The sequence below is a fragment of the Lathamus discolor genome, chromosome 8, assembly GCF_037157495.1.
Source record: "Lathamus discolor isolate bLatDis1 chromosome 8, bLatDis1.hap1, whole genome shotgun sequence".
In the NCBI taxonomy this organism is placed as follows: domain Eukaryota; kingdom Metazoa; phylum Chordata; class Aves; order Psittaciformes; family Psittacidae; genus Lathamus; species Lathamus discolor.
The window spans coordinates 7498402-7516333 of record NC_088891.1 but is presented as its reverse complement, the minus strand read 5'-3'; the positions used below and the strand labels follow the sequence as shown (position 1 = coordinate 7516333).

The following is a 17932-nucleotide window of genomic DNA, read 5'->3' as shown; positions in this document are numbered from 1 at the left end:
CTGACCACAGCCACAGATGGGCAATGCATGGAAAGGGATGGACAAACTCACCAGAACCATGCAGAGAGCAGCCGGGACCTGGAGGGTGCTGCCAGTCTCCACACGGCGTCTTTAACCCCAAGTGCATTACAGGGCATGGCTTTTGTCAAATAATATACAAACCTTGGTACAACCCTGCCACAGGAGGAACCGCTCGGGTCAATCTCTCTGTCACCAACTGAGACAAATGGGGCTTAATCCAGTGGTTGAAAAACACGAGGTCTAAAAAAGCCCAGACTATTTTTAAAAGGCTAAAACAACATCAGGGTGATGGGCGCCGCTCAGCTTTGCAAAGGCTACAGAAAGGAAAGAGGTTACGTGGCCTGCCACAGCAGTGGTGGCAGCTCTTTAAAGAGCACGGAAAAAGGCAAGGTGACACATAACACATCAGTGGCACTCACCGCTGCCTCACGGACTGCACGCTCCTCGTGATCCTTCAGAAAATCCACCTCGTCTTCAGTTTTCATTTCCAAGTTCCCTGTGAAAACAGAGGGTTTGCACAGGCAATTGAAAAACAAACTCCTTTCAGCACCGCTCATCTTCTTCTGTTTATTCAAACCAGTCTCAAAGAAAGGAAAGAGAAAACCCAGCCCCAAAACCCCTTCAACAAGTCCCTTTGACTCCAACATCTGGTTTCATTCCCGACTCCGCTGCTTGTTTGCTATTAGTTTTAACAACTATCGTGTCTGGGACTGAAGGAAACTATGAAACAGCAGCAAGCATAGGGTAAACCTCCTGAAAAGCTCTAGGTGAGGCTGAGCACATCCGCATGGATTTGCCCATGTATTTTCTTGGCTTTCATTCGTCTAGTTAAAGGACCAACATTTTTGCTGGTTTTCTTCTTACCATAGCCCAAAGATAATGCAAGAAACCAGCCTTGCCTTCTCCTAACAGGTATCTGAAGTGTTGTAAGGAAAAATACATCACAAGCTTCAAAAATTCACCTGCACTGCCTCAAGGATCACTATTAGGCCCCTGGACTAGGAAGTCCCAGCTCATTTTCTCCTTCCTGATGGTGTCACCACAAAAGTGGTACAAACATCATGTCCCACCTGCCTTCTCTGCCCAAAGCTTTCCTTAGTCATCACTCCCCTGGGGTTCCCTTCTGCGTACCTGCACGAAGTCAACCTCCTAATGCTCTTTCAACCCTAAGCTAACGACTCTCACAACACACAGGATACTCTGAAAGGAGTAAAGTGAGTTGACAAAAGCCACCCAGATGGAGAGTGGCTTTGTTAGGGTTAAGCCCTCTCTAATCCTGCTCCCTCTCTTGTTTCTACTAAAAACAAACACTGGATGGATGACAACACCTTCTTGCGGGCAATGTATGCCTGCAGTGAGCTTACCCGTTCAGGGGTTTAGCAAGAGAAGCATCCCAGCTTCACAGGGAAACTGCTGTAACAACTGTCACCAAGTCTACCCTTGCTTTTGGGACCACCTGGTTTTGCAATGTTCCAATGATGAACTAATCCAACATCACTGAGTCAAACTAGTATGATTTTGTCTCAATTAGATGGGTTTGGGGGCACACTCGCAGAAATCAGAGGTTGTGCTACATATTTCTGAGCCCTGTTTATTGGCAAAGCAGTGACCATGAGGAGATGGTGGTCATGAGGAGATTTGCTCAGGGTCATAGCAATGCTGTGATGGTTTAGATCTTGATGCAAAGCCAGAACACACAAGGAAGAAACCTCTGATGCACTTAAGAGAGAAGCAAGTGGTGTAGTGATACATCAGGGGGGCTAAGAACTGGAGAACGAAGGATGAAATTCAAGGGGGTGATTTTCTGCACTCTACCACTTCTTCCTAAACTTCTATCTCAAACAAAAAGCACTATAATGCTATCACAGAGGTGTCTCTGGGCACAGAGAACCTTATTGCATGTATGATATCATTAATGACATGCTACCGGTTTATCCTGCTACTCTAACAGAGGAAGGAAGTTGAAGTAAGTGCTTTTCCATAGGGAAAATGCCACTGATGAGAATGAGGTGAAGACTGATTAAACTCAAAACGATATGCTATTATTCTATCTGGCAATGAACGTTTTCTTTAAATGCTGAGATCTACAAGCGACACACTAGGGATATTTCTCCCAGGAGGAGAGCTAGGGAGCACTGATTATAGCAACTCTTAATTTAAGATGCCAAACCCCAATCATACAACTAAACCTTGCTGGGGTCGCTTTCTCCTAAGAAGCTGCATCTACTCCGAGGTGTTTTGTCAGCATAAACGCACATCATCTCTTCCCACCCAGCCTGCCTACTGGGGTATGATTTCATATCCTAAGTGCCAGCTTTTTTAATGAGTAGCATTTATCTGCCTGACTTGCAAATAATGTGCTTGCAGAACCCATTACTCAGCAGTTCTGAGTCTAAAGCTAAAAGCATGAGGAGCTGCCTTATGTAAGTAGGACCTTCCAGCTTCATTGCCTTCCTTCAGCGCTGTGACCAGCCACTAGACACTGGGCTGGATAACAAAATTAGTCCTTTGAAGGCTCTGTTTTGGGGGTAGGCTGAAACTAAGTGAAGGCAATGAGAGAAACAGGTAAATATTTGAAAGCAATTTGACAATGTAAGTAAGCAACTAAAAACCCCTCACTGATGTGGAGTAATGGCACCTGCAATTATCAGCCAGTTACTTCTCTGATAAATCAGAATGACAATAGAACCCTCTGACCACACATGTTCCTGAGGAACAGCCTTGTGACCTATGCTTCCTTTGGGAAGGCTTTATTGTAGTCTATTGGAAAAAGATCTGATTCATTCTGAGCACTGCCAACTCCCACATGGCTACAAAACACCCTGTACGGACCCAGGCTGCAGGGAAAGCTCCCTGGCATTGACACAGCAAAGAACAACTTATGCAAAGAATTGCAGGCTGCCACTGAACTAGTACATAGAATGCACTACCCAGAGCTTTGACATCAACATGAAGAATGGACACAGCAGTAACAATAAGCAATAAATCTGTTCTCTTGAATTACTGCCATATCAGAGTTCTAGATGCTGCCTTATAGAAGGTGAGTTTCAGAAATGTCTCAAATAGTGAGCTTGGATTCAGAGCAGTCACTTGTCTCTGCTTTAACCCAGTATCTGATTTGGGCTTCCCTAACATTTTGCCTGAGAAGTTCTTAAAGAGAAGATACTCTAGCTGAAATCACATTGCAAACAAACAATTCTTCCTTATGGAGAGGTCAGACTGTTATATTCTAAGACATGTTACTTTACATCAGTAACAGGATCACCTCCTTTCCCCCCCTTTTCCATACCCTAACACAGAATGATTCCTTATTGTTACTTACGTACTTCAGTTACTACTTTATTGGAATGTCTAGTCCCTTCTCCTTTTAAAACCTCACCTAGACAGCATCACGCCTCCAAGAATCCAGCCAGAGATACAGACCTGGACTGTACAGACGAACCCAGCACCACGGGAGGCTCCCAGAAGGGGCCCTGACAGGTACTGACTGACAGCCACTCCCGTCCCATTGAACTGTCGAACTGTCACAGCACTGAAATACGTTCTATCTGAAAACAGCTTTAAATCCTCCTACTTATTTACTAATGACCTCCTGAATAATGTTTACTGGTGACCTCCTGACATATAAACTTCCTAAAATACCAAACTCAACAGAGAAAGGATTTGCTGGACCCACCCCTATCCCCCCATATAATCTCTTCCCCTGCCCCCAGTTATTCTGCTATCACATATTAGAACAAATCCTCTGCCAGCATCCCATTCTGCATTTAGACTGAAGAAACAGCTCTCAGCATGAAAGCAGTGGAATAGCTTTACAACCTCATGATTTATATCAGACTTCATTTTAATCATTTAAATGTTGTTTGGTTGGTGCACGGGGAGCAAGAGGCACTGAATCATTTTCTCACAGCAAAGGAAAAAAATGGGAACTGAAAAAGTTCAGCTGCTCCCATTAAACAGCTGCCTGAACAGGTGGAATACAGAGATCAGATTAGCTCCATGCTCCAGCACCAAATTCACCTCTGATTTAATCCCCGGCTGGAGCGACAAACCCATTCCTCTTTAATTTACCCCTTTTTGCAGTTACCTGGTGATGTTTTCTATTAGCTCCTGTTGCATGAGGCATCTACGCTGCCCCTCAAATCCCACCACTCATCCACAGGGAACACCGGTCCCGCTTCCCAGCGGCGGGCAGAACTCATCATCCGAGCTCCAGCACTGCTTTGAACGCAGCAGAAAACACCACCGGCTGCTCTGCCCGACAAAAAAAGCCTCCCAGGCCGGAAAAGGCGGCGGGGGGTAGGGCTCGCTGGTTGAAATGACCTAATGCCGCCAACTGGGAAGTGCCTTTGTGCAGTTCAGAAGGACACTGGCAGCTGGTTCAAGCAGACAAGCAAAGGAAAGCGCGCAGCTGTAGCCTCTGACTCCACGTGAGCAAAAGTAAAGGGGAGAAGCAAAGGGATAAACTAAGCAAATCAACCCTCATGCCCGGCGTGAAGGCTTGTAACTTGAAGATACAGTGATCCAAATAGCTCCCTCCCATTCATTCCTTCTCCAGGGAGGATTCACGTGCTAGAAATGCTACACAAATTCACAGGAGATGATGTCCTGTCCCTACCTCCAGCCCAGTAACATGAACAGGAAGTTTTAACTTCAGATTTCTTCCCCCTCAGAAGAAAAAACCCTAACACCTGCACTTCCTCTGCAAGGCAGGCCTCCTGCGCTTACTTCCCTTCCTTTGCTGCTCAAACACTAGAGGCACACCTACAAAGGGAAAACGAAAAAGTAGGAAGCCAACTGATTTCTCCTACCTGTAACAGGCTCAGCTCGTTGCACTGCCGGGCTGCTGTTCCTCTTCTTTGTCAAGGAACCTACATCCATTTCTCCATTGAGGCTGGCTCCCACATCCACTGTAGCCTGGGGCTCAAGCCCCGCTTTCTCTGTGGCTGGTAATTCAGGGGAACAAGGTGTCTCTGCTGCAAAAACCACTGCATCAAAACTTTTCACCATTTTAGGACCTTTATCCAGAGACGAGCCACTGTCTGCCACAACCAAAGTCTTCACTCCCACATTTTCCAGTGACTCAACAGCACGTAAACGGCACGAACATGGTGAGAAGGGCGATGCAGGTACAGCTTGGCTTTGCTCTCCATTGGGCTCAGCTGAGACCTCCCCCTGAGTTGCTTCTGCAGCACCAGCATCGGTCTCGCCAACAGGACAAACAGTGTCAGTGCTGGAGTCGCTGTCACACGTGGGCTCCTCTGCAATGGGCTGAAGCGCTGCGCGGGGAAGCACACTTTCCTCATCCTCCTGCTCTTCTGGATACGCTGCAGCAGGAGGTATTGTCACTGGCCTTAACACTTCCTTACCCTCACAGGCATCGCTTGGGGTGCCGCTGCACGGGGAGGTTTGTTGTAGGGTTTGACCAGGATCATGTTCCTGGTTCAGCCCTGTATCTGGACCAGGGCTGCTCTCCACACCCGGTGACTCACCTGCTGATGCAGGCCCGTGCATGATGCCTTCTTCTGCACCCACTGCCCCAGCCTTGCACACTTCTTCAGCACACACTGCCCTTTTCAGCCCAGCATCCACATCACTGCTGCTTGCCACAGGCCCCCCCTTACTGCAGACAGAGGGTTTCACAGCAAGAAATTCCTCCAACAAAACCTGCTCCCTGCCACTTGCACAGGCCTCCTGCTCAGGCTCAGCTTTGCCCCCTTCAGCCTGCTGTGAGAGGCTCTGCTCTGGAGACCCCTCATCCCCTGCATGGTTCCCAGGCCACCCAGCAACAGCAGCTACGCTGCCATGCTCCCCACTGTGCTGCCAGGCCAGCTCTGCCGAGCCTGCCGCTGCTGCCACTGCTTCCTGGTTTTGTTGAGGTTCTCCGATGTGAATTGCAGAGGGTGTGCCCACTAAATTATCCTCTGCACAGTCTGCGCCCTTGGCACAGGGAGCTAATCCAGGGTCATTACCTTGCAGAGCTGCCTCCTGCCCGAGAGGTGCCACTGCAGCATCTCCCTCCTGACTCACAGAGGGTCCCTCTCCTCTGGGTGATTCCATCTCGCCATTCAGCCCCTCCTGCTCCAAAGTACTTCCTGCTATCTCAGCTTGTGCAGGCTCTTTTTCTGTCAGGCATGTGCTTGCATCCTCCGGAGGGAGCAATGCAGGCTCTTGTTTGCTCTCTTGAGCAGCATCCGGTTTGAAGCCATCGCCCATTTCATCTTTAACAACAGTTTGATCCGCACAAGGGCAACCGCTAGCAACTTCCTGACCTCCGCCTGAAGAATCTGCGCTTCCTCCATCTCCACTGCTGCTGGTATCAGTTCCTACTGGCTCCTCCTCATGGGCTTCACTGCCCTCCACTGCTTCAGCCACATGCACAGTGATCTTATTGCTCTCCTGGCCACATGCAGGTTCTGCATTGCTTCCATTAGATCCACCAACATCATCGTTTTCACGTTTAGCATCAGGGCCATCAGTTTCTACACTGTCTTCCAGTGAGGGCAAGCTGGATTTCCTATCCATGCAACCTGCTTCCACCTGTTCTTCTTGCTCCCCACTCTTACCATTGCCACTGATTTCCAAACCAGGAGCAGGTTGTGATGCACATGGAGGAACCTTCACCCCATTCACTGCTGGCAATGCTGCCCCAGTGCTCACAGTAACATCCCGACTTGCTGTGATGTGGGCATCACCTTGGCTTTCCAAGAAGCCACTGCTTACTTGATTAGTGCATGAGTCTGCTCCAGTCTCCTTGTTATCAACAGTCTTGCACAGGTCAGCAGGGAGCTCTCCAGTGCCAGCATCTGCATTTGTATCATCACATGCCAGTACCACTCCCACATCTTCATCCTCCCCATCTGCACACTCAGTACCATTAAAAGCACTCAGTAAGGGCTGAGCAGAACTGGCTGACTCTTCCTTAGCTGGCAACTGTTGTTCTAGGTTTGCAGTCCTCCTTCCACTGGCCTCAGCTATCCCATCCTCTGCCTGCTGCTGGCCCGCAGCCCTCTCTGCTGCCCCTGCACAGTTCCTGCACTCAGTTTGGCCCATAGCCACATCCACGCCCTCCAAGGAAGCTGGGGCTTCACCTGCAGTTTCAACCACTGAAGCAGCTGAATGCTCCTCAGCACCTTGCACTTCCTGATGAGGCCCGTCTTTACCGCACAAGCCAGCTTGATCCAGAACAACTCCAGCAGATGTCATTCCAGCTTCCTCATTTGTATTTCCACAGGACGGAAGATTTACAGCACCGTTTACACTTGCAAACAGGCTCCCTGTGCAGTCCTTCTCATCCGATGCAGTCCCAGAGCCTTCAGCGGAGGTCAGCCCCTCCTCTTCCTTTTTACTCAACGTCACTTTTTTACTTTCACAGAAGCACTCTGGGTTCTGTGCATCCCCCAGGCTCAGCAAGTCATTTGGCACATCATTAAAAGCTCCCAGACTCCTCCTGTTGCATATCTCCTCCCGGTGGGTTTGGTCTGAGAGCTGCCCAATGTCCAGATGAACAGGATCAGATGGACTTTCCTGCCTTCCTTCTCTTGCCAGCTCTTCTAGGCTCTGTGAAGTTGTCGTTGGGTGACCATCTGGCTCTGCCCCCTTAGCACAGCTGTCTCCAGAATCTCCCAGCACAGGCTCTGAATGCTGCCTTAAACTCTGCAACAACACAAAACCAAAACGAGATTAGTTTGCTCTGTCACACATTTACGCTGCCTCCACCACATACAAGATCTGTATCTACATAACCCCACCCCATGCAACTCCTGCTGCCTCTGAACCTCTATCTGGTGCTGCCTGGGACAGAGATACAAACATACTGAAGTACACTATGTATTGGTCTTGTTATGCAGTAATACTGAAATCCTTAGAATGAGAGAATGGAGAGCATCTGGAGGTCAGCTAGTGCAGCCTCCTCATGAAGCTGGACTATCGCCAATGCAATCAGGTCAACCAGGACTTTATCTTGCCAAGTCCCCCAAGATACTCCCCCCATGATGGAGTACCATCCATCAACCTGCTCCCATGCCATGCCACCCTCCCATGAAGAAGTTTTCCCTAGGAGCCAGCCTGAACACCCCGAAGGTGAAATTCATCCCTTGTGACACCATCTGCCACCACTGAGAACTGTGATACTGGTAATTGCTCCTTGAGCAGCTGTAGTCGTATTTCTTGAGTGCACTTAAATTCAAGATCAGTAAACAGCAGAATTCAGTCTACCAAATAATGCAAATATATACCTGCCTAGTGCCAAAGGGCTTGAGCAAATGCTGCTTAAGAGCAAATTCAGATCCCTGCCCAATGGCACTCCCCAGTTCTCATCAGTATTGCTCAATTTTGTCCATATTGGTGGAAACAATACTTTAGACACGGGAATGGGCTGATGATGTCCAAACAGGACTGAACTAACCGTGTAATCTATTCCTGATAATTGCATGCGTAACTGAATACCTGAAATTTATTTCCCAAATAATTAAATATCTAAAATTTATTTCCTAAATAAGTAAATATCTGAAATTTATTTCCTAAATGAAAAGAAAGACCAGAAAATTCTGACATACTATTTAAATTACTATCTGCATTACCACAGAGCAGTAGCAACATGTTCAATTCCTTATCTGCATTTTCCTTCCAGAGCCTGCTTCATCAAGAATCCCCCAATCTTTTAATAGTTTGACACTATCAAACCTTTACTTAAAACCCCTGATCTGTTTCAATATCTCCTTGGTTTATTCTCTCTGCAGCACACAGATGTTCACATCTTACAAAAAATGACTACTTAAAGTAATGAGTGACCTCAGTCCTTCAGTGCACACCCTGCAGAGCTCCCTTGATCTACTAGGGGTTCTGCACCGTCAGCTTGCAGATGTCACGATGGTTTCCCTCTTAAGGGCCTGTGACTCGCCACAAATACAAAACCCCAATGAACTATTTCAGCTCTGTTGCTTTTTGCATCTATTTGTAAAAGTGCTCCCCAAAACCACATGCGGCCTCGCAGCCTAACTTAGGTCCCTTAGTTAAGTTTTAAGGTCCGTAAGTTTTAAGTTCTCAGAGAAAAAGAATTTAATACCAAAAATATCAGCTGAAACACCTCTTTTCCCCCCAGATTCTAAAACGGCCAACATGTTAATTGATGCATCACAGGGAACTTCTGGATATTGCATATACAGGAAGTAGTTAAAATCATCCCTGCTATGTTGAGGATATTGTGTTTACTCATCTTTCCATGCTCTGAGGTTTGCAAGTGATATGCACAACAGAATCACTGACCACTAAACATACTTCTGGTGTTTGCCAAGAATCTTCTATCAAAATATTCCTGTTACCCAGCTCCCATTTATGCTGCCACCCAAGACAGGTTAGCATCAGAGGCAGGCAGCATGGTATCTCCATCCATCATGTGGCACCAGAGATGGGATGCAAGGCTCTGCATGCAGCAGTACACACAGGCTGCTGCTATTATTTGCAAGGGCAAACAAACAGGATCCAACAGTGTGCTGTCTGATGGCTATAACCCTGCAGCGCAGCACAGAGACTGTGATGCTGGTTCCCAGCCAGGATCAGACAGACACACACAGACAACACAGCCAGGATGGACAGACAGACACACAGATGCTTGCTTGAGAGGGTCCACAGCAGCCCCAGCATCTTCACTGTGAAATCACTCTGCCAAGAGCCTGAAACATAGAGCCCTCTCCAAAGGAAGCCAACTGGCTTTTAACTGACCCAAAATGAACCTAAATGAAATAATTTCAGGGCTGCTTTCCAAATTCAAATCAGATTAGATGTGAAGCGAAACAGTGCTGGAAAGAAAAAGTCTTTTTCTGATTTCATTGTCAGGCAAAATGTACCCATCTGGCACTTGCACGAACAAACAAGCAGCAAGCTGGATGTGCCAGCCATGCTTTAGTGTCTTTTGATGGAAGAGGAAATGATTTCATGGTTAGCCTGGATTTGCAACTCATGTCATCAGCTCCTGTTGAGTTCAGGAGTAATTAACATCTCAGGTACCCAGGGAAGGGTGAAAACAGCTCAGGGTGGCCCACACCTCAAGCTCCCCCCCCAGCCCACTACCTGCAGACAACAATTCTCCCCTTCCCTATTCAAAGGAACAAAAACAGCTTGTTATTTAGAGCCCACACCTCTGTAACAGAGCTGATGAAGGAAGACCCACAAGGGATGCCAGCTGAGCAAGACATGGAGCCGTTTCTGAGAAGGGGCACAGAAGTGACCTACTGGTTCACCTTCCCATCCCAACCAAGACCCTGTGGCACTGATTCTAACGCAGAGAGAGGAAGCCCTTCCAAAGCCTCATGGCTCCTGTGGACCAATTACTGTGGGGTCTGAGAGGAACACAGTGAGGGGGACCGCTGTGGACACGCACTTCATGTGGCCAGGGCAGGCCTGCCCTCAGAGTCCTACACCAAGGTGGCTAAGGAAATGGCTGTTTTCTCCATCACTTGCTCTAGAGCCCTTCCCCTCAGGGTCTCTGACCCTGAACAGAGACATGCCCACGGTGCTCATCCCCTTCAAACCCAGCCTCACTTCAGAGCCTGCCTTATGACAGCCACCAGACAGGCTGGAGGAACACTGTGCCTCCAGGGGAGTTTCCTTGCCCATCCAAGTGGGTCCTGACCTAAAGCACAGGGCTGGGAGCAGAGAGAGCCCACAAGGCCAAGCAGAGATAGCCTTGCACAGCCATGAATCTGATTCTCTTCTGAGAGACAAAATCTGATGTCTAATACAGCTTTATCAGATCTCCCCATGCTCAAATGAGAAGAAAATAGTCAAGTGTCCACCTGGATGTTTGACAGTGACATCCAGAGAAAACATAGAGGTAAATATGCCCCTGTAGGATGCCTCCATATGAAGTCCTCCCCAGATGCCAGGCTGCAACCAGCCAGCTCCATTTCTCTTTTCATCACCTCACCCAGTTCCTTACCATGTGCTGATGGCTCTGCATGTGCATCTGAAGGTGCCGTATGTCACTCTCCCAGTTGGCTGCTTCCCCTTCCTTGGTTTCAGCCGTCAGCATGTAAACATCAAGCCCACGGTGGTGCTTCACGCTGTAGTCCCCCGAGTGCACGGTGTGAGACAAGGTGCTCCAGGAGTCCGGTTCCCTGGCTTCCTCTCTGTAACAGAACAAGCACAGGTTAATCTGCAGGCAAGGAGGGATGCTGCATTGCAGGACACGCACGCTGTTCTTCACTCTGGACATCATCTAATCAACGGCCTGAGCAGAACAGAGCACAGGCTCCAGGGCCAGACAGACAAATACACACGCACACTTCTTGGTCTTGAAAATTCAAGTGATTTAGAGTTAATGCCAGCCACAAGCTTTATTTCACAACGTCCTTCTCAGGTAAAGATCTGAATTTTATTCCCAGACTATAAGAGACTGGCAGCAAAGGGCACAATTGCTTTCTAAAGTAAATTTATTGCAGGTGAAGATCACCAAAGCAGAACAGACACCTGAAAGACAGAACTGCAGGGACAAGTTAGAAGGAATGCGGATAGTCTTGATGCAGATGCTACAAGTTTTACACCAAAACCACATGCTATTTTGCTTCACAAACACCCAACAGCCACCAAATCATAGCAATTCTTTCACTCCTGGAATGAATTCAGCTTGCTTTGTGAAACTGCTTCTGTGCAAGAAGGTCTCACTACTGTGAGACAGTTGTCCTGCAGCACTGTCATGCGTTTTTGTATTACCAATCAAAAGGAAAGAAAGGAAAAAAAAGATGCTATTATAGGTCAGAATGAAAGCACACCTCAGCAGGTACCTGTATTCAATAGAAATTTCTACTCAGTCATCTCTTTTTGAATGTCAACCCCTGATTTTGCACAAGCTTGTGACTCAACGCAGTAATTCTTCACGTCTCACCACGCTGCACAGCAGCTCTGCTGCCCCTCTAAGGGGGTGAGGAAACACTTATTGAGGAGTTCATCTAAAGCTTCAGGTTTACAGATTTCATTCTGAATCAGAACTGATTCAGGAAACCCAAAATCTGTTTTAATCGACCCAGAACAGAGCAGCTTACACAGCACCACATCAAGCCCTGCATCCCCCTGGAGAGATGTGGAGCCAAGAAGGAATGTTACCAGAATGAGGGCTTACAGTGACCTGCTCAGGGGTGTGAGAAGTGAAGGCTTCTCTGTCTTCCTGTTACCAGGGCTGCACCTACTAGGTTGGGGTTAGACTAGATGACCTTTGAAGTTCCCTTCCAACCCAAACTATTCTATGATGGCCCTTCCCTACTGGGGAGACCAGCCCCAGTCACAACAGGTATCCCCAGATCTCCCTTTGCAAGACAGAGATTTCCCTAGAAGGGACAGAGCTGTGATTGCATTCAAATGATTAGGAATTCAAGAAGGTACGTATACAGCCAGTATTAACCAGGTAAAATTGCACATAGATTTCAGCATCTTTGCTGATGAGTTTCTTACTGTAAAAATAGCCAATCTTTCTAATAGTCTACCTAGGAAGCCAAAGAGCTACCTCTCTGGGAAGCCAAGCAATTTAGAAAGCATAATGAGCAAGTTATGATCAGCAACAGGAATGGGCAGAGTAGGATGGGGAAACGGTCGGATGCTTCACCATATGACAGAGAAACCTGTGCAGATGAGGGTGGTAGCAACCTCTGTCCCTGCTCTGCCTTGCCACAACCACCCTTCCCCTTCTGCGACTCATTTGGGGTTAAATCTGCAAGGAAATTCAGACAAAGCAAACCTCTGACTTCAGCCATTCACCATGTAACTCAATTGACTTCAGCAGAATTACTCCTGATTTAAATAGAATCAATATTTCCATAGAGAAACAGAAGGAAGTGTCCAGTTTTTGGTGATGATCAGTATAAACCCACAGAGGCACTGAAGTCAGCTGAGACATTACAAGTGACTAAGGAAATGACCTTCCTTTATCAAGAAAACAGATTTCTGTCTGGAGTATTTTTCTTTTCAGCTGTCACATATGAGAAACCACTGTACTCAGGGCCACCCTCAGTACAACGAGGCAGTCAGCACAAACCCCATGTTCACCCACTCATGGGAACAGCATCAGCCAGTTTAAAGAACAGAGCACAATGAATCTGCTCCACTTTCTCATCAGTTTCAAGGACACTTACGAGCATCTTCAAATCATCACCCGCAAAGCAGCCGGCATTACTTGAGCCTTGAAGGACTCTCAGTGGCTTCAAAAGCCTTCGAATCTAGAGCAAGATGACAGGCAGAGTGCCCTGTAACACTTTGTGCATGCCAACCCCTCCTGCAATCTGCCACCTTCACATGGAAGGCTTGATCAAATAATCACTTCTGCTTACAAGGATAGCAATTTCTTTCCATATTCAAGCTGCTGATCTGTGTTACACTCTATAAAAGGCTTTAAACCTTTTGAAAAACCAAGATCTTCATTTACTTTTCACTATGAGGGTGGTGAGGCACGGGCACAGGGTGCCCAGAGAAGCTGTGGCTGCCCCATCCCTGGCAGTGTTCAAGGCCAGGTTGGACAGGGCTTGGACCAACCTGCTCTAGTGAAAGATGCCACTGCCCATGGCAGGCGGTTGGAACTGCATGAGCTTTAAGATCCCTTCCAACCCAAAGCTTTCTGTGATTCTATGATCTAAACCCAATACATCTTAGAAATTTGACATAATTTCAATGCTATTTGCACAAGTATAGAGGTAACAGAGGCTTTGTACAGCCTGATCGACTTCACACACACAATCTCTAGTGACACACAAAACACTAGTGCACACTATCACTTTCTTTCTCCTCCTTGTTTCTGTAATCACCAATACGTATAGTATAGGAAACTCACAAAACGCGCAACTAGAATGTGCTAGAATGGGTTAAAAGAAATTGACCGTCTGTAGATGTTAAAGATACTTAACAAACACAGCATTGGTATTGCAGGTTTTTGAAGTGTTTCAAATGCCCCAGGAAAGTAGAAAAAAGAGTTTCTATATAAGCAAATTGTATAGATCACCTGCTAATTTGAATACTTTTGATGTTGAACTTAAGAGTTAAAGTTCACCTGATATAGAAATGATGACTAACCCCTTACGGTGCTTTGCACCAACATGAACTGCAGTGGTACAGACACTGAACTGATTTCAGGATTGCATAACCTGCCCTTCAATATCAGATCAAATATTAAACAACTGGATTCAAAATCCTTCATGCTGACTTCTCAGTCCATTCACCAACACCACACTATACAGTAAGAAATCACACAAGACAGAAAGCTGGCTTGGTCCTTCAATGGCTGTTTGAAGATGCACCTATTCTAGACGATCTTGAGGTCCTTTCCAACCCTAACTATTCTATGATTCTATTCTATGATTCTATGACCACATCCATCATTTCCTGTAGCCTGGTCAGGATGTGGAGCTGCAGGCCCAACACAGAACTCAATGTCAACTTGGAGTCTCATCAGTAAACAAAAGGAATTTAAGGTGAAACTATGAAACTCAAGAGCAGATGCCATCTGTTGCATTTTAAATACAAACGCAGCAGTGGAGACTACTTCATCAAGTGATTCTTTACAGCTAAAAACAGCACCTCAGATCAGGACAAGTGATCTGGAAGGAAGACATGTCTCTGCAGAACATCTCCGCATGCTGCAAGCGAACGTGACAACAGACCCTGTAACAGAACCCTGGGAAATCACTTGCCTGCATTTTCTATGTATGTCCTGATATGGAGCTGATCTATCACCACCACTTACCAACCCCACAGGCTGTTCAGGGCTTGTGGCTCCTGCCGTTTCTGGGATCACCTCTGGATCAGGATTGCTAAGGAGGGGAATCATTTCCTTTTCATATCTTACCAAATCTTCTCAAATCTCTTCTAAATCTCTTTTTTTCTGCTCCTCCTCACAGGCCTGTTCACATGATCCTCACCTCCCAGAACTTCCAGTTTCCAAGCTGGATATCAGAGGATAGTAAAAAGCTGTTTCCACCATACGGGCAAAGCTACCTCTCTCTTCTATATTCAGAGGTGGATGCATACAAAACAGAGGAAGGAGCCAATGAAAACACAACCTTTTATCAGGATGTGGGAAAATACTAGGAAGTCAGTAAAAGCTGGAGCATGCAGTGGATGAGTAGGTGGAAAACAGAAACACAAACTCTTCCTGCTCCATCATGTTCACACCTGGCTCCCCCAGGTTCCCCCAGCTCCCAGTCTGCTCCTTTGTTGTGTCCAGAAGAAACCCACAGCACCTCAGCATCCTTCTAATCAGGATGATCAATTAAATAATGGTGTTTCAAATGATAAAGCTCAGCAATACACTGCTACAAAACCAGACCCTGTCACAACACTGCTCCTCCTATGCTTCTGTAGCTAAACAGCATCTTCTTAACACACAGATGTCCCATCAAGTCCTCTTCACTGCCATGCTAAGGTCTTTGAATCCCCCTTTAAGTGTCAGCTTTGTACCAGCACTTACAGAGTCAACTGTTCTCATCTCCTATGTTCTGTTCTCAGATCGTAGCAAGCCACATACTAAACCTACTCCCCAGGACCCTGAATAGCAGTCAGGGCGCTTGGAAGAAGAATGGAAGGAGAAACATCAGCATCACTTCTACAAACTCTTCAGCTCCAGATTCTGCTTAGCCAGAAATAGAATGAAAAATATTCACAGCATCACCTGCCAGTGGTGGCAACCTCCTGGCCACCTGCGTGTCCCTGCTGTGTCCTGCTTGCGCTCCCAATACTGGGAGATCTGAAGTAAGGAGAGGCTCAGAGCCTCATACACTTAGTTCTCACCTCATAGTAATGGCAAGGATGCATACAGGAAAGGGGGGTTCGGCCTATACATCCTCAGTGGTACAAGCAGCCTGTTTACATATGAGCTGGCGCTGAAGTCACAGCAGTCGGCAATGTTTTCAGCCCCAGGAAAGCAGTGCTTTTGGAAAAGCCTCTGCACCACAGATGGCCCTTTGCCTATGCAAAGGCTGAATAACATGGAACAACTGAACACCAAAACTGAATGAAAAATGTCCCATCTTTAACTATCACCCTGCCCACACTAAGATCTCTCCACTGAACATGAACTGGACACTTCTGAAATTAAACACATGCCTAAAGGACTTGCTAAATTTGGGTGCAAATAAATGAGGTACCAGGCAAGTCATCTTGCAGCTCTGGTTCAGAAAAGGAAGGTGTATTCACTTATAAAAGTAAAGTTACTGAAGAAGCATCCTCACTTGAGAAGCACAGACTTCACCAATTACTTACATAAAATCAGAACAATAGCAAATGATAATCATGGACTGCAAAACATCCACAACCCCCTTCTGCTCCCAGTGAGTTATTCCTCTTGTGTTAATTATAGCACTTCAATTCTGGAAATACAGACTTGTACTGACTGACAGTTACACTGAGCTACCTGGTTGTTACCTGGAGGTCTGAAGGAAGCGCAATCCCAAAGCTGTGCAGAAAGTGCTTTATAGCAATAAGCAAGCAGAGAAACCAGCAAAAGCAGAACTAGTGTTGCAGTAACAAAAATCAGTGTTACAACTCTGAAATGTCTCTTTGCAGGGATTAGAAAAATGCAATGCGTATTTTTATGGGCTTTACTTTTTTCCCCCCTTTTGCAGAGGACATAAATCACTCTCGGCTGTGAAGGAATACAAGCATTTGGTAAGAAAAGCGGTGCTTTTGGGTTATGAGACACAACTCTGCTCTGCAGAAATGAAATCAGAAATAAAACCAGCGTGTGCTGTGTTTTACAAAGCGGTGTTTCCAACTTCTCTGAAACGCTGCACGCTCGCTATTTCTTGGAGCCATTTTCCTTGCCTGACTTCCAGAGCACTGGAGAACATGGAGCTGGCAGGCGGATTATGTTACTACACTAAAGAGCATTTACAAACATCGACTGCAAACTGCAGCTGTCCTATTGCAGGGGCCAAGTTACTCACACAGAGCGCACTACCCGCCTGGGTAATAAACCACGCTGCCTCTTCAGAGCCAGCCCTTCTCCAAGGAGCAGAGCAGCCCAGCTCTGCCAACACCCTGCAGCCAGATTGCCCAATTCAAACACAGGCAAGCAACAGGCTGCAAGGAAGGACCCTTTGCTTTGGAATTCACTCCTACCAGCCTCAAACTGTTAACATCGAGAGAGGCTACGCAACCTGCCTGGTTTCCAAAGCTTTTTCATAGAAGATAGTTTATTTAAGTTGTATCTTAATTTGTAGTTAAATTTCTATTAAAAATAAAAATAAACAACAAAACACAAGAAACAACTGTTAACCAAGCTGCTAGCAAACAAACAAGAATATACCTAGAGAAAATCCTCATATATATGTATATATAAGTTCCACCCACTTAAAAAAAAAATGCTCCTGCCCTTATGCACTGCCCTATTCCATTTGCACTGCAGGATTATGTTCACTGTGCATAGAATCATAGAATAGTTAGGGTTGAAAAGGACCTTGAGATCATTCAGTTCCAACACCCCTGCTATGGGCAGGGACACCTCACACTAGACCATGCTGCCCAAGGCTCTGCCTAACCTGGCTTTGAGCACTGCCAGGGATGGAGCATTTATTGGTTTTTTGGGCAACCTGTTCCCAGTGCCTGACCCTCACAGTAAAGAACTTCTTCCTTATATCCAACTTGAACTTCACTTGCTTAAACCCATCACCCCTTGTCTTATAACTACAGACTGTGATGAAGAGCCCCTCTCCAGCGTCCTTGTAAGCACCCTTCAGATACTGGAAGGCTGCTATGAGCACACACCTTCTCTTCTCCAGGCTGAACAGCCCCAACTTTCTCAGCCTGCCTCCATGCGGTGCATGTTTTAATCTCAAAGACAAAACAAGCACCCTCAGGAATGACACACAACCAATAAACAAACACTGCTACCAGCATCCTGCTCTCCAACCTCACTGATTCATGTGTGCTCTAC

The 17932-nt window shown here is 46.6% G+C and overlaps 1 protein-coding gene across 9 annotated transcripts in view; it reads right to left on the bottom strand.

Annotated features, from left to right (window-relative positions):
• Positions 1-17932, bottom strand: part of AKAP13 (A-kinase anchoring protein 13) — a 212980-nt gene that overhangs the window by 94000 nt on the left and 101048 nt on the right. For all 9 annotated transcript variants that reach the window (XM_065688843.1, XM_065688844.1, XM_065688842.1 and 6 more), the window contains 3 exons: positions 10961-11150; positions 4833-7677; positions 441-517 (listed from right to left, as the gene is read on the bottom strand). In XM_065688843.1, coding sequence (XP_065544915.1) covers positions 441-517; positions 4833-7677; positions 10961-11150 — 3112 coding nt within the window. The remainder of the gene's footprint in view (positions 1-440; positions 518-4832; positions 7678-10960; positions 11151-17932) is intronic.